Source organism: Pelmatolapia mariae, linkage group LG1, assembly GCF_036321145.2.
Source record: "Pelmatolapia mariae isolate MD_Pm_ZW linkage group LG1, Pm_UMD_F_2, whole genome shotgun sequence".
Taxonomy (NCBI): domain Eukaryota; kingdom Metazoa; phylum Chordata; class Actinopteri; order Cichliformes; family Cichlidae; genus Pelmatolapia; species Pelmatolapia mariae.
Window position 1 is genome coordinate 22,697,021 of NC_086227.1, and position 23,577 is coordinate 22,720,597.

The window sequence follows — 23,577 nt, forward strand, 5'->3', positions numbered from 1 at the left end:
AATTATTTATGAAGAATAAATACAACGTACCAGTGTTCAGATTAAATCACATGCTAGACCCTACACATACAGTCTTCACAGATAAATAAGGCTGTTTAGCATGTATGTGTACAAGTTCATGCAAAGGTCTGCTTTGGAGTGATTACAAGAGAACATGGGCTGTTATTATGCTTTGTCTGATGGTTGTTGGGCACACACATGCACTGCTTTGCTTATATTGGCAACAAGTGTACTATTCAAAATGAAAGAACACACACTCACTTCCCCTTCCGTGGATAACAGGAAAGGTTATTCCCTGCTGCAGATATATGGTAAGCAATGACCCTCTTAGGGTCACTGTGAATGTGGTGTCTAATGTTATGTATACATAAATAAACAGCTTTCTTCAGACTGATGAATATATTAAAGCATATCATTAACTACACAGATGCCACTTAAAGGCAAAAGAACTACTCATCAGAAACAAGAAAGTGGTTGAGCTGTTTTCTGTGAGCTCAACTGTAACTTATTAAGACTTCAGTAGGTTTGTTATGCATGTTGTGTAGCCCCTCCCACTAGGTCATTTGGACACTGCTCTCCCAGGTGAACATCCTCTGTGCAACCAATTGCACCTCGATTGAAAAAAAAAAGCACGTTATTATACATTGTGTTCATATATCACATACAATCTACAACAACTGACATTTAAAGGGCTGCAAGACTTGTTGCTGCTAGAGGGACAGATGGCATCATGACGTCCTGACCCATTTAAGCTGTTGCAATGTAGCAGTGGCTTCTTACATAAATCTCAAATCTTTACCCCTTTAAAGCATACTAAGAGTAACTCTTGCAGCTCTTTTCTGAGCTGAGCAGTTTCTGTCATATTCCAGAACTGCTTATGGAACAAAATGACTGGGTGTGCATCAGAAGTTATTCAGGGTGGTCTCTGTCTATGCAACTACCCTTGGAAAAATCGTCAAACCTCGTCTTTATTGATATATACTAAGGCATCAAAACTTGCCATTAAGAGTACAGTGAAGGTTGCCAAATGCCGTCTTTATCAGGAAAATATTAAATGCAAGTTACATCAATAAGGTTCACAGTCAGAGCAAATATGTTGTTACTTTTTTGGTAGTTTTACCTTGTATTTGATCATGGTGCTGAAGTGATTATTCCTGAAAAAGACGCAGAGCTCTCCCTCCTGTACCGTAGATGTGAGCTCACACAGTCCATGGTAAGTCAGCTGGGTGGCTGTGCTGTTTAAAAACTGCTCTGCTACGATGCCTAATGAGAGAGAAGAGAAAAGAAAATTAAATGAAGTTAGATTAGAAAATGAAGAAACACTGATGACTTTTAATTGATTTAAATTCCTTGGGGAATATAAAGCAGATTCAGGTGACTGTAAATTTTAGTTCCTTTGTTTTGATTAGCTTCACGTTTAAATCACCTCTAAGTAATTAAAAATAATTTTATTATTTGCTTTTGGATGCTTTAAGCTTCATGTGCTAGATCCCATAAAAGCTATTTTTGTCATTGAGCTACCACTTGGATGAGTCGCCTGGACTCCAATCAAGCAATCCCAGTTCATTCATGAACACAGGTCGCTACTTGGAAAGCTTTGTGGAAATTCTGCTGTAATGTCTATCTTCACTCTGAGCAACTCTGACTCTCTGCTCGAACTGGCAACCTTTACAGTCACATTTGACATCTGTACAACAGAGCAGCATTCAAAACTCAAAATCAGTGGAATGCTACCACTGAGAAACACTCTACCCTAGATTGTGAATGAATCTTTTAAAGATTTAATCAACTTTACTCAAAACTCAGTTTTCTCAGAATTTAATCTCTGTCCAAGATAATTAAATGAACCATATCAGGACATCGACTAATGCGGTGATGTGTCGATGTGGTAACTACTTAGGAAGCTCAGTGTTGATTGAGCAAATATTTAGTTGAGAAGTTACAGACAGCTGGTAGGAACGCTGTGAGCCGAGGAAGTAGGTCACATGTATGTCCTGGTTTTTATTTAAACTCAGTCTGTGGTTTTCTGGGGAAGCATGTCTAATGTAATGCCAACAAAAAAATGTTTCAGATTTTTTTTTTTTTTTTTGTAAAAAGAAAAAAACAGAAAAATATTTTTATTATTTTACTAAAATGTACAACTTTTCTCTTTTCTCTCCAGCTTCAAGTACACAGGATCAAAAGAGAAGAAATGGGAGACTAGAAAGCAGTCGGGCAGATCAGGAGAGAAGAGAAAGCACTTACCTTCTCCTGCCAGCTCACTCTTGTCTGACTGTTTGCAGGATATTATCTTTTCGACCAGCTGGTTATAGCTGCAGTTGCCCACTGCCTTGACAATATCATGCATCTGTAAACAAAGATAAAAAGTGTGGGAAAGAACATTCAACAAGCTTTGATGTTGTTTTACTAAAAGCTGCAGAAAATCAAAAAGAAAATTTATGACAGCAGCCCCCCAAAAAGTTAACTTATTAAAATCTGTTACATTCACCTATTAAGTCTTTATACAGATTACACACTTATAAAGAACATGACCTTTCATTAACGTTTCTCAAAAAGACGATCAAATGGGAGAGTGCACTTAAAAGTTCACCTTTTAATGTCAGATCTGTTTTTGCTGTAAACATCTGCAAGTGGGAATTTATCATGACTCATAAAGACTTGGAGAACAATTAGATAAAGAAAAGCTGATAAAATAAAACAAAAATAAAACTTTCAAAGAAAAGGTGAGCTGAAACTGGTACAAGAGTAAATTCTAATTACGTGCTAATGGAGAGGTACGGTAATTCCAGTAGCTTGTATTGAAATTAGGAGATTGCCACCTACACTCATCATTTCTGTTCATGTCCAGAATAAAGAGGTTTCTGTTAAGGTGCATGTGTTATAGTGGATGGCTCATTTTTTTAAGGGTCGGAGACCACCTCATCTCTCTGACAGGCTCCTAAGCTATGAACCAACTCAACCTCTCAGGTCCTCTGAAGCAGAACAAATGATTGTTCTCCGACTCTCCCCTGATACTGAAGACGCTGCTGGAACAAGCAACCACATCGTGCTCTGATAATGTTGGCACACATTTTGGACGAGTTTAAAACCAAATGAAAAACATTCTTGTTCATCTGTTTAACTGTCATTTCTTTTATCCAATCATTTTTAACATTATTGTTTTTCTTTTCACAAATCTAATAATAATACCCTAAAACTAAAATCTTTGTGCTCCACTGAATGTATTATAAATTGGTTTCTAAAGCTTAATCCACCGCCACAAAACATATGGAAGTAAAAGCATGCAAACATTTAAATTTAGCTAAAAGTCATTGGAGCTACAAAATCTCTGTTTTATAAAGCTTTTTAACTCTGCAGTGGCCTTATAATTACAACAAGGTTATTCAATCCACATCTCTTTCTATTCTTTTTTGGCACATTTTTTTGTTTAATCATTTATTAATTTCCCCCCTGTTTGTGGGGTTAATCAGTACGATTTGTTTTTATGCTCTTGTTTTGAAATATTAATTTTTAAAGCGTCATATCGAGGATGTAAAGTCATGTGGCATGCGAATAAAGAAAAACATGACCTGTCGAAATGTAAAACTGCTTTAAAATGATGCTGCACTGTATGAGATGTTAGAATAAAGCACACATTAAAAAAAACAAAAAGGGGGTAAGTCAATACATGGAGACATGTGAACATGGCAAAGAGGATGTGCTGAAGTTCAAACTGAGCATCAGAATGGGAATAAAAGGTGATTTAAGTGACTGTGGTTGTGGCAGATGGGCTGATGTGAGTATTTCAGAAACTGTTGAATTACTGAGATGTTCCCACACAACTATCTCGAGGTTTACAAACCTGAAAAAGAGAAAATATCCTCGGACCTGCAGTTCTCTAGCTGAAAACGTCTTCAATATGATAGGAAGGCAACACTACCTCAACTAACCATTCATTACACCCAATGTATGCAGAAGAGCATATTTTAATGCACAGCATGTAAAACCTTGAAGCAGATGGGCTACAGCAGCAGAAGACCCAGGCGCTGCTCCTGTTAGCTAAGAACTGAAAATTGAGGCTACAATTTGCAGGGGATCACCAAAATTGGAAAAATCCACAGCAACTGTGGGACTCATAATCATAATATCATAACAATATGGACCAAAATCTCAGAGAAATGTTTTCATCAGCTTGTTTAAATATATGCTATAAAGAAGTAGTTTCGGAGGCAAAAACGGATCCAACCTGGTACTACAAAGGTGCATCTACGAAGTAGTAGCAGTTTGTCTTTGTAATAAGTTAGAACAAGACTACTTAATTGGACTACAACTAAAATGAATTCAACCTCCAACATATATGTGTGGAGAAAAAAACAAAAAACAAAACAGAAAACTGAGAGAATCCTTCAGTATTCATATTATGTTGAAGATAAAAAAAGAAGAAAAAGAAAACAGGCCGATTTCTATGGCAGTAAAGGCAAAATAAGATCCATCTCACCTGGGGGTCAACCAGCCAGCCGTGGTAAAGAGGGATGTCCAGCAGATCAAACACAATGCATTCTGGGGTGTACTCAAAGACTCGCACCCCGGTGAACTTCACGTTCACGTCTAGACCTGTCTGCAGCTTATGCAACACTGCCATGGCATCACTCATGTTCTAGAAAACAGAAAGGACACAGCACAGCAGCGTGAGACACAGATGTTATACAAATAAAATTGAACTGATCAGAAAAAATGCAAATAATCACAACAGAAGACATATTTGCGTGTGCAATTTAAAAATGTTACAGTGCCACGAGCTACATCCTCTTCGGCTCTTTTACTGCTTTTATCTGTAACACTAATCCTTGTTGTTTGCACAGTTAACATTGCTGGGGCCCTCGTGGATCAATTTCTAGAACTTTAAAATAAACCATTAGCTGTCACTTAAACCAATACAAAAACCTGCTTTCATGTAGTTTTGTCAGATCACATTATTTTATTGTACCGGAGTTATTTTCATATATACTTCTCTTTTTACTTTTTGCTCAATAAGTCAACTTCATGCAATTAAATATTCCTGTGATTATTTCACGCCGTAACAAACCACACACAGTTCATCTTTTCATCTAAACTCAATGACATCAGTATATGTTTTAAGCGGCTAATAATAATAATATTTTATTTTTTCCTTTCAAAAATTCAAGTAAAGCAGATTTTTACTTTTTGTTTGCTTGCAGCAGTTGGCAAGATCAACTTTAAATGTCTTTTCTTCCCTCAATGTGTCATGTCTTTATGACCAGATGATGGGAGATGACTCACTGTAGCCGAAAGATGCACTGACGTCACTTTTTCGCATGATACCACCCCCCTGCCGCTATCACACTGTGACAAAACAAACCCACTGTGGCTGCTATGAACGGACTGAGCTGTGATACCAGGAGGCGAAAAAAAATACAAACAAACAAAAGTCCTGAAAAAGTAAAAAAACTGAATCCACATCCATCTATCTTTCAGATTAGATCATGTTTTATGCCGTGTACCCGACAGTAGTGGCTGGGCACAGAAATAAGGAGAGAATCAGAGGCTCCTGATTTGTACATGGTGTGGTAAATGGGCTGTATTTATATTGTGCTTTTCTATGCTTAAAAAAAGCTTAAGATGCTCAAAGTGCATAGTGGTCTATGTTTTTTAAGCTACACCTGTCTCACCCACATGCGCTGGTGGATGTATCAAATTTGGATTTAGCATCTTATTGAAGATCTTTAATATGGACACTGGAGGAGCTGGGAATCGAACCTATGGAACTACAAACCTTTAACCCCCAAACAGAGAGCACAAACTGGCATTCTGGGTATAACAGTTAAATCCAGGAAAACCTGGATGACTGAGCCTATTTGTCAGACTTCCACGTCATTGTATTTCATCTGTGCGAGTGTTGATTTGCTTTATTTTGCTTCAGTTTTCCCTCACCCACTTCTCAGTGTATTCTTGTTAAAATGTTCTTAAAGTCGAGTTTAAATTCTTAATAGCTTACCCATGTTTTAAAAGTGCTTTACACAAGTCAGTGCACAGTGGCAGATACTTTAGAGGCACAGAAAAAAGGGTGAATGCAGCAGTGGACAAAGCTTTCAACATTTAAATTCCTGTAAAAATAAGATTTCTTATTTAGTTCCTCAAGGTCTGCTTGAGAGAAAAAAGGGAAATTTTGGCATATTTCTCAGTTGAACAAAGTGCGACTGCACAACCTTGGTAAGTTTTATGTCAAAACAAAACTCTGAGTTAAAAATCACAGATTGATTATGAGCAAAATTCCTGATGTTGGAGGACAGATTTCTAAGGTCATTGATTCATTAATTTTTAAACAAGTTACAGGTCAGGTATGTGAAGAGTGGGGGATAAAAGCACCTTAAATTTGGAATCGGTAGTTCAAGATTGATTGTTTGACAGCAGTTACACTATGAAGCGCAAACAAAATGAAACAAAACACCTGTTTATGTTCAACTCCTTGAACATAAACCCACAGGAAGGTCTTGGATTTTGTGTAAACACAACCTAAAAACATAGTTCACAGGTGAGAAAACAGGGAGGCCTGAAGCTAAACCGTAACCTAGTTGTTGTGTTTTCATAGAGACCTGCACTCAAACCCTGCACACTCTTCTTGCCCAGGGACTACACAATCACTGCACAGAGACTGCAGCCCAGATACCGCCTAATAAGCAACATAAGAAGAAAATAAGGCCTTACAGGCAGAGAGCAGGATCCCTGCAGAAAAAACCCAAACAAACTAACATGAATGAGATGGCATAATTTTGCATGAGATTCAAATTGTTTCAGTCACATCCTGCATATTAGAACCTGACTGAGAGCTTGTACGCCACTACTATTTTTCAATTAAAGCCAAATCCAACAGTACTGAGAAAAACGTTGTCTTTTACGCTGATAAGAAAACCTCTTACTATAGAGGAATTAGTCTCTATGTGTGCGCCTGTACTCCGCTTTTGTTGACAACTGCTCATCCTCTTTTCTTCACACTTAGCAGGTGTACGGTTGGGGACCCAAGGAAATGCCATGCTTGGTGTAAAGTTGTCTGAATGAGCTGCCCTAATATTGATAGTTAAATGTTGTGTTTTTTGTTATGCTTTAACAACACCGTATTTTGAATAATGACTTCCTCGGGATGCTGCTTGTTCTAAACTCAAAGCGTTCGCACACATTTTACCACCGAATGTGAAGTTGTTTGGGAGGCCATCTTTAGTAACTATCAGCTGTTCCACAATCTTCACACACTCCCACACACACAAACACACCCTGTCCTCTTTACAGTAATGTTTTAGGTGTGTGCTAGCTCTTTTCCTCCTTTGTTATTGCAGCACACATACACACGATGAGCCACAGCACATGGCTGACCCTGATCCGTGTGCTATAGATACATAAGAAAGGCTTTTCTGATAAAGTAATACAAAAACATGTTTTAACTATATTTCAAACAAATATCAGCAAATCTTTATTTTTTTTTCTCACATTTAGAAAGAAAAATTTAAATAGAAAAGTCTCTGGTTGTACTTCTCGTTAGCCATGTTTTGACTGGTGGATTTTCATTATCTCTGTAGAGTAAAAAGGTTTTAAAGCAGGCACAAATACATCGTGCGTAAGTGGAAAATCCTTTTCTGTGGATCCGACTGGCATTCTTTCTTTATCGGTAAGAGAGGATTTAATTAGAAAACCAGCCTTTTTACTTCACCGTTTGAATATTAGAGCAAATACTCTATATACATAACTGCACCACACACCTGAGGACCCAATGAGAGAGACTAATTCCTGCACTCAGCCTCAGAGCAATGTTTCCCAGCTGGCACTAAACCTCTCCTGCCATTTAACTCTGAAATCAAGATAAGCCTCGCAGCTGAGCCCGACAACTCTATTATGAGTGTATAGTGTGTACTATGGTTCCACAAACCAAAAACCAATTACTACCGTCACACATACCAGAAAGATAAATACGGGGCTACAAAGTGGAGATTTATTTGCATTTTTCAGTTTTTAAATTCTAATATTAAATGATTAAACCCCATTTATTTTCTCTCAGTTGTATTGCATTATAAAAATGCCTTCATATGTTTAATCAGTTAAAAATTTCTCTTGTCCAAACTAATAATAATAGTAATTCCAGGCAGCTGTAGGGAAAATGCTTCCAAATGAATTATAGAAATGTTTTCTAAGGGTTTTGTCTGATACAAATCAATTTTATTATTTTGGACATGACTTTGCACACATTTTCCATAAAACTATGAATAAAACATGGTCTAACTATTATGAACTAGTTTGAATCACTATGCAAATGGAAAACTTTATTTCTGTGATATACTACATCCTAATATGCAAGCATCGAAACAGTTTGTGTGGACTCAGGGGTGACCGGCGGTGTCAAACATAAAGCCCAGGGGTTAGAACCAGCTCTGGTAAAGACTCCAATCTGGCCCACTGGATAGTTTTGAAAAATGTGAAGGAGGGGATAAATTTTGGACTTTTAACTGTAAAAGACCTCCCCGCAACGCCATTTATACCACACCAGACTAAATAAGTACTAGATAAACAATAAAAAGGCAGAAAAATTCCCACTATCTAATACAGAAATGTCTTTGCTTTTTTCCCTGTTTTTCCCACAATGGCTTCAGAGTATTTTCTGTGAAGTGTTTTGACATCCCCCTGCTAGCGATAGGATCGTGTCCAATAAGCGCTGGGCTGCTCCAGCTTTGGCCCTTTGGTGCACAGAGCTGAGGTGGAAAGCCCACAGCTGGCTCATCTGAGTGTGTGGATTAGGATGCTTATAAGCAGCAGTGATGGGAGGATTAGCAGGGATGTGTAATGGACCACATCTCCTCATTTTAGGGCAGAGAGCTCCAACAGCAGATGAGCGCTCGTGGATCAGATGATTAGCACTGCATCACGCACACGTTCATCTAGCCCCGCCGTGTTACACTTCCACAGCGTAACATTAGCATGGTACTCTGCTGGGGCCTTGCAGTTTGTTTGTTTTTTACACAGTCTAAGCGAAGGTGTCTAAGGGCAGGCCTCTCTGCTTCTCTCTCTGAGCACATGAGGGACTTTGTTCCCAAAAGGATTTCTTTTCTTAAGATGAAGGTCCCAATTAAGAACAGAACACATGTAGCCGTTCCCACTTTACAACATAATGAAGCCAAGAAATCACCGTGACACCAGTCATGCAGAAACAATAAGAAGATGCTCGCTTTATTTCTAGATTTGAAAGAACATAAAATCTGATTGTTACTGTGAAGAAACACAACTGAGCACCAGGTTCTGGTAGAAATATAAAGGGTGTATGAAAAAGAAACGTCCAATTTTGAAGTGCTATAATTATGCAGCCCTTCCAAGACCAGTAATGATCAAAACACACACTGTTAGAAAGATGGGATTTGTGACTTTCATGTGGTTGTTGGTAGGTAGCATAACAACAACAGCAACTCCAGAGATGACTGCAAAAGTATGGGACGAGTCTGAGCACTGTATGGACGTATGCCGTGTGTCTGGAGGGAAACAGCACTAATGACTTTATACTTTGTAATCAGCTGTGTTTTAAAAATTACTACAAAGCTTCTATGTCCATTACTTTAAAAAAAGCGCTATGAAATCAGAGGATTCAGAGGATGCAATTTTATTTTACATTTTATGTCACTGTGAAGCAAACAGAGAACAGTGAATGCAGCTGTCAGATATTTGTTGTGTGTGCAAGCTGATGCATATTTTATGGGTTTGCCTGGAGTCATCTGTGTACATCTACACGCTAGATAAATCTTTATACATATACACAATAGATCTTTGAACCTAAAAATCATCAGTCAATGAATGGAGGCCAGCAGCCTCAGAAGTCTTACATAATGTCATGACCCATTAGTTTGAGGTGTTAATTATTAACAGTTTACAAGACGGTAATGTCGCACAAAGTGGGACACACTTTTTGTGCTGGCTCACATCTGCAGCGTTTGATACTCAATATTTTGGTCATCAGATTCAAGACAAATCTAGATCTGTCTAAATCATGGGGGAAATATTTCTTTTTTTCCAATAGAGCAGAAAAGCAAACCAGGTCCTAAAAGAAATCAGTTTCTTTCTGACAGTGTCAAAGCATCAAGCTTCATAGAGATACATTTTTTGCAATGGCGCAATCGCAATGGATTACACTAAATTGTACAAACGCATTTAAGAAAGAATTTACTGAAATTTAATGGAAAAAACTAAACAAAACAAATAAAGATGACAGATCAAGCATTGAGAAATTTGACACTAATTAGTAGATGACAGGTCCAGACAGCAGGGAGGCCAGCTTAGCACAACAGTGCAATTGCAATATGTGTGGTTTTCCACCGTTTTCACTAAAACCAAGCACGGATTCACTGAGTCTGGATGAAACTTGTTTAGCTTTAATGGTGCCTTCACAAATGTGTGAGTTAACCAAGCTGTGTGCACTGATGCATCCACAGAGGGTCACTCTCCTTGTTAGCTCACAGGATACAGCCTTTAAGATTTCTTTCATGGATACCCTTCCCGTGGCCTAAAGGTCACTGCCATTCAACCTCGTTTTTAAACTGTCCCCTGCGTACAAGACTCATTAAATATTAAATACCCAAACTCTCAGTTGTTAAAGTATTTAAGAAAAACTGACCATTAACGCAAAAATACTCAGCCTCTATTCGTATTGATTCAATTCAATTCAATTTTATTTATACAGCCCCAAATCACAACATCAGTCGCCTCAAGGCGCTTTATATTGTAAGGAAGACCCTACAATAATACATACAGAGAGTTAGTTTAGTTTTAAGATCTGGCCCCTGGTTTATTTTTAGTATTACACAACTTTTCTACAGTTTTGTTCTCCTTCTGCTGACATTTTTGAAACATGCTGCTTGCATCCAATTCAAAATAACCATATACATAAAATGTTTTTTTTCAGTTGGTACTTTTACTGTAGTTGTTATAAAATACAAGGTTGAAAAGACCTGCAAATTACCTTTTACACAACAAACCTGATAAACTGGCAACTCTGTGTACACATTCATTTCTCATCTTTTAATTAGATAGAGCCTACTCGGATTAAATCAGGCTCTGATACCACAACCCACACAACTGAGAGCATACTGTCTAAAATTACTAACTCCTTCAGTAATCTGCACTACATATGGACCTCCATAAACCTTATAAACTGGGCTGTATGATTTTTTTTTTAATTGTAACTTATTCTATCTATTATCTAAAGTTTATTAACTACAGTCAATTCTGGCTTATTTAGACAGAGATTTCAAACATACCACACACAAATATTCTGCCTTCATTAATGAAAAAGTCATGCTACAGCTGCTGGGATTGTACCTGCTTCACTCAGCGCAAAATACTTGCGAACAATGATCGATACTATGAATGACACTAAATAAGAACAAAAGAGGATGCTTAAACCCAACCCACTTCCTTCAGTGATTGTGGATGAATCACAGTGTTGAGCTGGGTCCACTGAGACGAAAGCCTAGCAAAACTACACTCACTTCCTCAGCTTCACCGAGTAAATATTTAACAATAGCTAAAGAGCAGCCGTGCATCTGCTATTTTAATCCGCATGCACTCCTGCGACAGATGATGACTTTTAAGCGGAATTTATAAATAGAATTACTTCGGTTATGAACTCCTAGCATCTTTTTCAAAGTCAGGGTAACTTCATTTGTATTTTGCATCTATCCAATGAGCAACGGAAATATGTCTCTGCAACATATCAACAAGAGGGCACCATCTGATTCTCATCCACGACACATCTCAGACTTGTTCCTTTTTAAATCATAATTTCCAGCTTCCAAGGAGCCTTGGCCGCTGTAGTCTCCACATACTGTGTCAACCAGCCCAACCGCAAATGCAGGCGGCAAACGGACACAAGGACACCCACATGCAAAACAGCTCCCAGGCCAGTATCTAGGATTAGACCACCATAATAACTATGCAACGCATACTCTGACCACTCCCTTACTCTGAATGCTGAGAACACTGCTGATTTATTCAAGAGGTTGTATTTCAGCTCAACTTAAATTTAGAAAGGTCGCTCCAGAGAGCTTCTATGAAGAAACTATGTGCATTATTTTTGCCCTTTCTGAACGAGGGACAAGTGTGGCTTGAAATCATTCACAGATGTGTTGGTGCTCTGCCACGCAAATAGAGAAGAGGCAGGGCCCCTCCCACACTCTGAGGCAGGCAGTGGAGATGGGAGGAAGCAAGGGAACCAGAGCTCCATCTCCAAGAGCCTCTCACTGTGAGCCACACACATACAGCCTCAGTAATAGCCGGGAGCTGAACTTACCCAAGCGTCTCTAAGCATTTACTGCCATGTGAAACAACATAATCTGACACTGTTGACCCTTTTTGTTCTCTGGGCCTTGCAAGACACATCTTATGTAACATACAGAGCAATGGAAGGAAAAAGAAAAGCTGGGCTGCAGTTGTATGTATGCAGTTTGCAATCAACTCGACCCTTATTACCATATTATGGAACATCCGCTGCCCTTCTCTGCTATGTCAATGCAAATGTGCAAACCCGTTGTAGTTTAAACAAGCAGCTACACGGGGTGTTGGCAGGACATGAGACACAGCAGCGCGTCAGTGTCGTCACTGTAGTAAAAAGAAATCTCAATAAAGACAGCGAGGAGAGCAGATAGCTCGTGTTAAACGTGCACATTTGTCGTTTCAACAGAGAGGGTGAGAAGAGAGCAAGAGAGTGAGAGCTAACTCATCCAAAACAGCCCTCGCTCCTCCTCAAGCACCATGAACAGTCAGCAGCTTACTAATACACACACATAAGGAAAAACACATGCCTGCTTAGGTATGAGTCAGGCCTTACCTGCTCATAGTTTAACCGCTGAGCTTCTGATATCTCTTTAGGTTTGGTTTCCAGGATGTAGTCACCTGAAGTGAGAGAGAGAAAGAGAGCGATATTGGCAGATATGTCGAGTCATATTCCAGAGCAATGCAATTACTATCTGGATTGGAACTCATTACATGGAGTAAAGATTGTAACAGATGTTGTGAACTGTTTCTAGTGCTCACTGGTAGATTTTGCACTGGTCGGCTGTATCCCAAAAAAAGATCTGTGACAAATATGGAGGATGAGCTGAATCTCGGTCATCTGTGGCGTCACCTGAAAGCTCCGCTGACTCACCTCTATAGCAATACAGGCTGTGCCAGAGGGCAGAGCCTGGCTCCTCTTTTATTTATTTTTTTTGCCCTGATCAGTACTACCAACATGCAAGTCTTCACTCAACAAACTGAGACTTTACAGTACATCAGCTGTAGACAGATAAGTTTCAAAATGTGCCAAAAACACAGCTGCCCGTTACATCTCAAGACAAAGGTTTCCGCTCGTTGCTAATTGTCTTGTTTTTCATTAGGATCTCACTGATGAACATTTTTGCAAAGGGCAAATATATTCTTCCCCTCGCTGTGAATGTTTTACTGCCGTCTACTCCTTACTTTTAAAACTCTTGAGCAAGTGGTTTTCAAAAATGTTTCACAAAGAATCATTAATTTATTAGGAACTGGCAGGAGTATCGTGCTGCACTGTCAACACATATTTTCCCTGAGAACTGCTCAGAGGAACGCCATGGACGTCTTGTCGTCAACATCTATATTAAGTGAAAACAGCTACACATTTAGGATAAAAACTGCTTTCATATGCATCTTCCTCAAACAGAACAAGTGGAATACATCCAATAAAAAGAGCCTCTTAAGCTTTCTTTTGTGTGATTAGTGCTTTATAATTGTAATGACACAGTGGTTTCTTTGTGCGTATGCTGTGGGAAATAACTGCCCAGTTCTGAACTTGGCTTTCAAGTAAAAAAATAAAAATACAAAGCTCAGCAAAGGCTTGTTACGTTCTTCAACCTTTATTGGGACTTATGATATCGTGTGCCAAATGCATGCCTCACAAACAAACCAGAAAAACAAGCGGATGCATTCACTCGGGCTCTGTATAGCCCTGCTGCAGTCTTCTACAACTGTAAAACAAACTTTGATTTCACAAAATGTTTGATCAGACAGTAGCCTGAAAACCACCTCTGTCTTACTTGTTGAACTGGATAGCCTTGACAAAGATTTTAGTGCAAGTCAAGATTTTTTCCAGCAGGGGGCCTGCCAGCTGACTGCTTTTACTACAGCAAGTCCACAACTGGGAAAACCCCTCACTGCTGACCTGTTGACTCACTGATCCCTGACAGTCACTTAATATCTGTATCTATCTGCCGGATCTCTGGCATGCTACGCTGCTTACTCGTGAGCTGTGATACTCAACCATCAGCCTTTTAAAAACACCACTTCTGAGCTTGGTGTTTACGTGTTACGACAAAGAGGCTATCCAGAAGCCCCTTAACGCTACACAAGACTGTGTGTGCCGCAATTATGTGCAAGCACGTGGTACCATACGCACACGGTACCATACGCACACAGCAATTTTAAATGCACATAGTGATCAGGCCGCACAAATCTGCCGCTGTCTGTCAGTGTGATCAACAGAGACTAGGTATGTCTCACACACAAGTAATCCTAGTAAATCTGTTGTAAAACCTTACGTGGATCATTGTGCACTGGACGAGTGGCACAAGTGTGGATCGGTGACTCTACCTCTGAAGAGCCCCTTGCTAATGTGACACTTTATTTTGATATTTGAATTAAAAAATTAATTTTTTTTAAAAATTAAAAATTTTAATTTTAGTTATGAATGACAGGACACAGCTCCTGTTTCCTCTGCAGCAGCATGAGACTGGCTGATGGGGGATTCCCCTGTGCTGCTCTCTTCCTCTGATGACTCTGGATATATATATATATATATATATATATATATATATATATATATATATATATATATATATATATATATACACACACACACACACACACACACACACACATATATATATATATATATACACACACACACACACACACACACACACACATATACATATATATATATATATATATATATATATATATATATATATATATATATATATATATATATACATATATATATATATATATATGACCAGTGTTGGGGAGTAACGGAGTACATGTACCGCCGTTACGTATTTAAAATACAAAATATGAGTAACTGTATTCCGTTACAGTTACCGTTTAAAAAGGTGGTATTTAGAATACAGTTACTTTGTTGAAATAAAGGGATTACATGGCGGTCTTTTCCTGTTTCATATGTTAGGCTATGCTCTCTCTATTTTTGGTAATTCCACACTGGTGGAAACCCAAACAAAACACGCAATAAGAGGCTCTAATGTCTGTGTCTCAATCTCGCGGCTCATGTCACCCCTTCTTGCGGCCCGCATAATGACGTGAAGAAATATTTTTAAAAATGATTTAATATGAAGGCAATAGGCAGAGTGTTACAGGCATCGCTCTAAAGAATGTAGCCTCATGGGCAGTGTAGTCCATGCTGCAGGGAGAATGGACTGCCATACCTGTTATGTGTGAGCGAGGGAGGGAGAAAAAGGAGAAAAGTACGAGTTGTCATCGAGCAGAAACGGGAGATGGAAGCATGTAAATATAATAATAACCACTGCAGCCAAAAAGAGTGCCTGACAAGCCCAGTTGTAAGTAAGCTATTAGGACTCCACTGTACACTATGTTCGTGTTTTACTCCGAAACAATAAGTTCCGTTGGAGCAGCCTTTCAACGCCTCTCTCTGTCTCTCGCTAGCAAAGTTGACCCAGACAACAAAGTAAAGCTAGTTTTTGGCTACGAGCCCGACACGGAACCCGACGTATTAGCCAGAGGTCCCTTTACTATGGTTCGGAGCCGCGGACCTGTTTGATATACGCGCAGAATAGTTTTCTATACGAGATCGCTGCAAAAAAGTGCAGCCTTACCTAATGTCCACCCTACTGTTACTCATTTTATATTAAGATTTAAACATCCAGTTGGTATTAGTATGGCGAGTAACCCCCAATAAATCACACAGCAATAGTACATTCATGTAGTTGTAAAAAGCATGAAAATATATTAAGTAATCCAAAGTATTCAGAATACGTTAGTCTCATTGAGTAACGTAACGGAATACGTTACAAAATACATTTTGGGGCATGTATTCTGTAATCTGTAGTGGAATACATTTTAAAAGTAACCTTCCCAACACTGTATATGACCTTTAAGTATGTAACCGCTCATTAGAGAGGACATGAAACACAAGAACGTTTATGAGGACACTGAAACTCAGTGGCTTTGCAGGCTTCTATGTTTACAAGTGCATGGACTCATGGGCGCCACTCCAAATACAGGTTAGTGTGATGCTGTAGGAGCAGCCCAAGATACTGCTACTGGATTATGCTGCTTTTTGGACTTGTCACTGAACACACATGGGAGACTAAGTGCTCTCAGGATTACAAAGACTTACCGAGATACTCCATCAGTTGCTCAGCAGTTATAATTTCCATCATAGGTGGCATCTTAACCTGCAACAGACGTATGCAGAGCCATAGTTCATTAGTAATTTTTAAAAACAACACAGCGGGACAAATATGTAAAAGATACGTACATCATATATCCTGTAAGCACTTAAGGTGTTTGGGCATGATGGTTTAACTAGTGAAATCACGTAAAGACGTGTCTTGGCTGAAATTAATAAAAAAAAAAGATAATGCAGAGCGATGAGACTGACAGTTGTGTTATTAAGTTAAGTCTTAATACACACTTTTTCTTCATAAAGGCATGAAACAGGTCCTGTCAGAGCTCAGAGATGCATTAAGAAATCTGCCTAATTATATCAGTGCAAAATCAAGTTTGCATTGATCCACAGTCATTTCCAAGCCTTTACCTTCCATGCAAGCAGAAGGACATTCATGATGGCCAGTAATGGACAGGGGCCATTCTCGTTCTGGGTGATGATCGGCGTATTCTCCTCCCTCCATTTGATCCACTTAATGTGGTATATGGACTGGCCGGCGGCCCTGTCCTTCGCATATGAACTCTTCGTGCCATCAGCCCCGTACTCGTTCTGCAGGGCCAAGGCCAGTCCTCTTTCCTCCAGCCCCTCACTGTTCAGGTCGGAGCTGGGGCAGGAGTTGAGGTTGGAGAAGGACTCGAGTGAATCTATGCTTCGAGACTCTCCACCGAGACTGGGATCGGGGTCACTCCCACTCGGCAATCCCTCTGATAAGGCGTTATCAGCGGGCAGCCCCGACTTGACGTTTTCTGTGTTTGCATTGTCCGGACACAGATTAGTCGGTTTGGCAAGTTTTGTCGGCTCACTTTCTCCGCTGGCGGAAACCTCAGCCTGCACATCTGCGCTCTCTTTATCGGGAGGTGAGGACGAGGCGTCGGTTTTGTTGTTTACCAACTTTGAGGCACCACCCTGGCTGTCTTCTGCGGCCACCACAGAGTCATGCCCCATCCCGTTACTGATCTGATCGGACCCCGACCACAATTCGCTCGCCTCGGCGTTCTTCTTCTTCTTCTCGTACCCCTCCTCTTGCTGCTGCTCTGAGAGGACTTCGACCACTTCTTGCACGTCAGACTTCCCGGTACTGGTACTGGAAGTGACATTACTGGGAGCACCATCGGTTGTGGTGCTGATATTATAACTAACGTTAACCAAACTACTGAGAGGAGCCTCACTATTCTTGCATTTGTCGGCTGTTCCTTTCACTCCAGCGACAGTAGCAGCTTCGCCCATTTCTCCCGCAATCGTAGCACACAAAGAGCTCCCGTCAGCGTCTCGATGCAAGTTTGCATTTTTCTCCATTTCGGTTTACGAGTTGTCGACAGATTTTAGCTAAATTGCAGCGGTAGCTTCGGTCCCAAAGACGCCATGACAACTCTGCGAGTGACGTCATCAGAGTGAATTGCTTTCAGGCCGAACGAGGGGGGCGGCAGACAACCAACAGCCAAGGCAGTGGTGCGTTTGGGTCACCTCGTATTCTGTAAATTCTAAAGCTTATCACTCACATTAAACCGCGTGACCCACTCGACGTCTCTACACACCATTTTACCACTATGGTGACAAGCTTACATTTCACGCCTTAACATTTATCTGTCATTTACTTAAAGATAAATAAATATATAAAATGTAGAATATTTCCCAGTTTGAAACTAACGTTGCGTCCCAGACAAGCTGAAAGTGAGTGCTTTGCGTTTATTTAATAAATAAATAAAAATTAAAAACATTTAAAAGTATTTGCATCAGCTGAATCACATGTAGAATAACTTAATAGTCGGGGCTGCCTTTCAAAGCGCTAAAATGTTCAGGTGGTTACTTTTACGAGTACTCGTAAATTGATAAGAGCCTGGCGTAGCCGTGACCGCTTTGCGTCCCAGTGCACGCGCATTTGTATTCCGTGATCTCGCGTAGCTGGACCTCCCAGGTCCAACTTTGGATATCGCGAGGTTGTCACCGTCTGTGAGTTTTAAAAATTCACAACAAAGTATACTTTTTATTGGATGTGAAATCATTTTGGAATTGTACTCGTTTTATTAATTTGTTGTTTGACAGTTTAGTGTATACTTTTGTGTCTACTTTTTTTAATCCTTGTCTATTTTTTAATACAAAAAGATAAATAAAAATAAATACATACATACATAAATACATTTTAAAAAGCCCCAAAACGGAGTAATCTTTTAGTAGATTAAATTTTCCCACATTGGAAATTCTTGAGATAGAGCTCTGGCTGTGCAACAAAAGCCACATCTGACAGTTATAGATCCCACGTGTAGTAACGTTTTATAGACACTGGGTGGGAGAAAATACTCAATCTAGCACAAGAAGCGCAATTTAGGGTTTCAGCACAGATTTTACAGGCATAAATTTCTGCCACAGATAGTATTTAGTAACGTCCTATAATGACAAAACCCAGAAAAAGCTGCAAAAGTGAAATATACAAAAAATTCTCAATAAAGTGTTATATTTGATAAGAAGTTTGGCTCTCAATATCACAGTGGAGCCACAAGGTCGTTTTACGTGGCCATTATTATAAGTTTGACAAGTTCACACAAACGATTATCCCTGTTTTGATTTTGAAATGCAAAGTCTGCATCAAAACTGAGAATTATTTATAGGCCAGTCACAGGATGTCAGTCACAGTCACTTCTGGGATGTGAAGCACCTAGATTTTGTGGTTGCAGACTGAGAGACCAAAAAAATTACCACATGTTATCGCCTAAAAATACAAGTGACAAACCCCTTACTTTCATACGTAAACATAACCCTTGCGAATTGTATGTTAACATTAACAGGAAAGTACATGTCAGATTATTATTATTATTTTATTTATTTATTTATTTTTTTTTTGGGGGGGGGGGGTATATAAATGAGATCTTTTTTATTTCTTTTGTCATCTACAGGTTAATATAAAAAGGGGAACTTCTTAACATTGCATGCTTGTTTTGTCATTTTGAGTGATGTGGCTGCCCATAATTTTCTAGTCTGCAAAAAAACAAACAAACTTGGAAGTCCATCTCTCTCCTGTCTCAGTAATTTACAGATTTTCCTTTTCAGTTCTAATTCTTTATTTGCATTGATTTCTTTGTTGTTGTTGTTGTTGTTGTTGTTGTTACATGCCCACAAACAATATTGTGTATTGTTTTTACTTGTTTTTAGATCCTGCTATATGCATAATCTCTCTATTAGTATTCCAAGCCTCAGCATTCTCTAATCCAATAGACTTGTGTCCCTTCAGCATTGGAAATACATCTGTCTCTTCAGCTGATCACTGATGTTGTTCACTGAAGCCTCATCAGAAATTATTTCAGCGGAAGGGCGGCTTTCAAGAAGCAATTCTTACGAAAGGGAAACAAGGAGAAAAGGCTGAAGTATGCTAGATTACACAAGAACTGCGCTGAAAATCAGTTGCAACAGGCCTGATGGAGTGAGGAATCCAAATGAGACATTTTGGGTTCAAGTCATAATTAGAGCAGCTCAGGAGAGAGGTGCAACAGTGAGATGCCTGCAGTGGTTTGAGACTGTATTTCAGCCACTGCTGTTGAGAATTTGGGCAAAACTGATGAAATCATAAACACAGAAAAGTACCAAAGCATTTTTATTGGCAATGGCTTAATTTTTCAGCATGACAACGACCCCAAACACACTGTCAGTGCAATAAAAATACACCTGGATAGAAAAGACACATTGCCAGTCATAGATTGGCCTCCCCAGAGCCTGGATTTCAACATTAGTGAATCAGAACATAACAAATAGGTTTCATCACCCAAAGAAGACTGCAGACTTTTGCGGGGTACAATAAATTGTATACACTGCAGCTAGAATAATCCTTCTGGCTGAGGTGGTACAGGTATAGAAAGCCAGTGTTTCTCTGTAATTTATATACCCTTATACTTGCCTGCTGGTCCAATTACAGATGCAAGTCTCTTTTACACGGTTACCATGCGGTTGCACAAAGCAATAAACAAATAAATATGTATACTGTCAAAATATTATTTCATTTTTTTCTTCAAATTGTATTTTTGTAACTTTTTCTTTTAGTTTGTATCTACTTAATCTCGAAATATTACTTCGAGATTCATCAGTACACTTCAACTTCATTCTTTAAAAAATAATTAAAAACTAATGACTAATCCTTTCTTTCCCGAGTTCTCTTTACAGACTGGTTTGTTGCGAATCCTCGCTCTCAGAGAGCAGTCTGTAGCTTGCATGTACAGCGCAGTCTACATAGACGGAGAAACAGGAAATGTATAACTTCACTATCACAAAGTTATATCTTTAGTTTTTAAACCCGGAAATAATGTATGCAAGCAGTAAACAGCAGATCAGTGCGTGTTTTCAGCACAGGAGCAGACACATTTTGGTGGCGTTGTATAAAGCTCAGTAGTGTTTTGCAGTTGTTTTCACATATCTTTCAACCTACGATCGCAATACTATAGAAACGCAGAACAGCGGGTGTGTCCATATCTTTTGGCCCCATACACCGGAAGGGAGTAGTGCCTGCCTGTCTGTCTCTCTCTGTTTATGACAGTGTGTAGCGCTGTTGGAGAGGTAGAGCTGCCGGTGTTTGCGATGGGAGTCACAGCTAACTAGGAGGGGCGACTCTGTCTTTAAGTGTGGCAGAAATCGAAACAAGCAACTGTCAGGGGTATCGCTGTGTAGCTTCGCTGGTTAAGCGGGACTACAGGGCATTTCACTATGGAATTTGTCAAACTAATTCTTCTGTTTTGCTGCCTACATGATATTGCAGGTAAGTTTGCAGTTGACTAACAGAGAAAGTCTTTAGAGCTCGTCAGTAGAGCTAGCGCTAATCGGATCGTGTAGTTGTACTGTCGACAGTTTAACTTGCTAGCTAGCTGGCTGGCTAATGTTGTGGAGACTGCGGTTAACTTGTGTGTGTGTTTTGTTTGTGTTTTTTTTTGTTGTTGTTGTTGTTTACAGTGTGTAGTCAACCTGTATTATCTGGTTAATTAATTATGTTTGGCTGATACAGGTTAAGTACTCCTGTAGTAGAGGAGGGGGGGGGGGGGCTTGTCTTTCCGTCACTTGCTTAGTGGGAAATCTTTACACCGTTAACGTCTATAAACAAGAGTTTTACTGCCGAATATGTTTGTTACCATGAATATTCAGTGTCGCTAGAGTAATTTGAGACTAGTTTAACAAAAAAACTTTCGTTTTATCGGACAGTCTGTGAAAAGCAGGTTAGGTTAGGTATGAAGCTGCGTGACAAGCAGTTGCATCCGTCAGAAAGGCACCTGAAGCAAAATACGGTACTTTTTTTCTACTGCCGACTCAAGCATTTGGTCCAAAAGAGATGATATATATCCCGTTCTTACCATGGATGAGTATCTACCTGGGTGTAGATATATTATAAGTTTTAATACAACTTAACCATCTTACAAAACTTTGTCCAGGCCCTTCTTAATAACATATTTTCTACAGTATGTCAGATTGGTACTTTAATTGTACTTTAGGCATCAACATTTGTAAGACAAACAGAGCAAAACTGTGGTTTTGTGTAACTGGTGATATTAAAATAGATATAATTTGTGTGCAAATGATTAAAATAAAATCATTGCTAAGGGATTATTTCCAGACTTAGTACAGTTACACCACCTGCTTCACAAAACATCAAGACAGACGAGCTTGAGCTCACAGTGTAAAATGTGTGCATGTGATTAACTGCAGATACTACACCTGTGAAGTTTTCGCTTATTATCTGTGAGGGCAGTGACAGATTTATTGAGAGCTGGGGGCTGTCATGAAGAACCAGGACAGGAAAACCAAATAGAAATTGATTTCTGCCTTGTGTTGGTAATGAGCTGCTGTGCTACTTTCATATAATTGTATAATCTGGCAAGATAGCTGGTACATTATTAGTCAATTTTCACTTTTTAACATCCATCAAACCTTCATAAAAAAGTTCTAATATCCTGTGGCAAAATATTGCTGCTGTGTTTGAAAAATTGCTTAATCTGTCATTATAAATAGTTCAATTTCTTGGCTTATTTCAGATTTGTATCATTGTGATTACACATTAATCTTCTTTATGTCTTTAAAACCTTCATTGGACATGTCAAGATTAAGTACAAAGTGCAACAACGTATTTGCATAAAACATCTGTACTGGCGTTTTTTTGTTTGTTTTGTTTTTTTGCAGTAGCGCAAGTGAAATTGTGACTCGAGTGACTACGTTTTTTTTTCCCCCCCTGCTTCCATCTCACAACTTTGCCTTTTTTTTTCTTTTCTTTCTTTTTTTTTTTTTGCCTGAACAGAAATATATTTTGAGCTTTCAGTGTGGCCACTGATGTGAACACCAACATGAGGAAACACTATTTATATTCTTGAAAGGGATCGGGAAGGTGGGGCCAGAAATGTCCTGATCAAAACATCACCCTTTGTGTTTTTTTTTTATTTTATTAATTAATTTATTTTATCAGTTTAACATAAGCTAAAAGATTGCATTCCAGAGTTTTCAGATGTACAGCATGACTGATTTATTATACAAGCTCAGAGTTGTTTTTGAAACATGTTTTTCCACAAAGCTTCAAACAAATGGCGCTTTATGTCATTCCACATGTACCTCTAAAAGATATGATGTAAGATGGGCCATTGCAATTGAGTTTGCAATTTGATGGCTTGTTAGTAATGATGGCGTGACACACAACCAACCAATCTTACTCTGTTTACATGCCCAGACATTTTCGAGGAAGTCTGTGTTTCATGTAATGTAGGTTATTTCACTTTCGCACAGCTGCTGTTACTAGGCCACAGTCACAGCTTCCTGCAGATATTTTTTGGGTAATGTAGCGTGAATTTTTGTTGTGGAATTGATGCCTACAGGTTTTTGCCAACCCACTTAATTTTTTTTCAGTACTGTATGATATAAAATGTTAAGGAGAGACATTTTAGTTGCCCCGAGCTGTCGGGTGCCTGAGATATTGTCTTAGCCGGGCTGCCAGGACCCAGCGTGCATGGCAATGCGAGGCTCAGCTCAGTTCTGATCCATGCTGTGACCATGTCTTTGCTTCCTGTCAGCAGGTTTTTTATCTCTCTCTCTCTCTCTGTCTTGCACTTTCCTGCAGGACTTGAGAGTGAAAACAGATTGCTCTGTAGTGATGATGCCTT

At 39.2% G+C, this 23,577-nt stretch overlaps 2 protein-coding genes across 3 annotated transcripts in view; one reads left to right on the plus strand and one right to left on the minus strand.

Moving 5' to 3' along the window:
* Positions 1–17,873, minus strand: part of mindy2 (MINDY lysine 48 deubiquitinase 2) — a 29,710-nt gene extending 11,837 nt beyond the window's left edge. Inside the window, exons 1-6 of one of the 2 annotated variants that reach the window (XM_063475881.1) lie at positions 16,832–17,872; positions 16,412–16,469; positions 12,854–12,918; positions 4,478–4,636; positions 2,245–2,347; positions 1,121–1,263 (exon numbers count right to left, since the gene is read on the minus strand). In XM_063475881.1, the coding sequence (XP_063331951.1) occupies positions 1,121–1,263; positions 2,245–2,347; positions 4,478–4,636; positions 12,854–12,918; positions 16,412–16,469; positions 16,832–17,758 (1,455 nt within the window). In that variant the 5' untranslated portion in view covers positions 17,759–17,872. Of the gene's footprint in view, positions 1–1,120; positions 1,264–2,244; positions 2,348–4,477; positions 4,637–12,853; positions 12,919–16,411; positions 16,470–16,831 lie in introns of both variants that reach the window. The other variant, XM_063475890.1, reaches the window with a different exon arrangement.
* Positions 17,874–20,979: 3,106 nt separating this feature from the next.
* adam10a (ADAM metallopeptidase domain 10a) overlaps positions 20,980–23,577 on the plus strand; it is a 30,846-nt gene continuing 28,248 nt past the window's right edge. Inside the window, exon 1 of the mRNA XM_063475904.1 lies at positions 20,980–21,200. Coding sequence (XP_063331974.1) covers positions 21,149–21,200 — 52 coding nt within the window. The 5' untranslated portion in view covers positions 20,980–21,148. The remainder of the gene's footprint in view (positions 21,201–23,577) is intronic.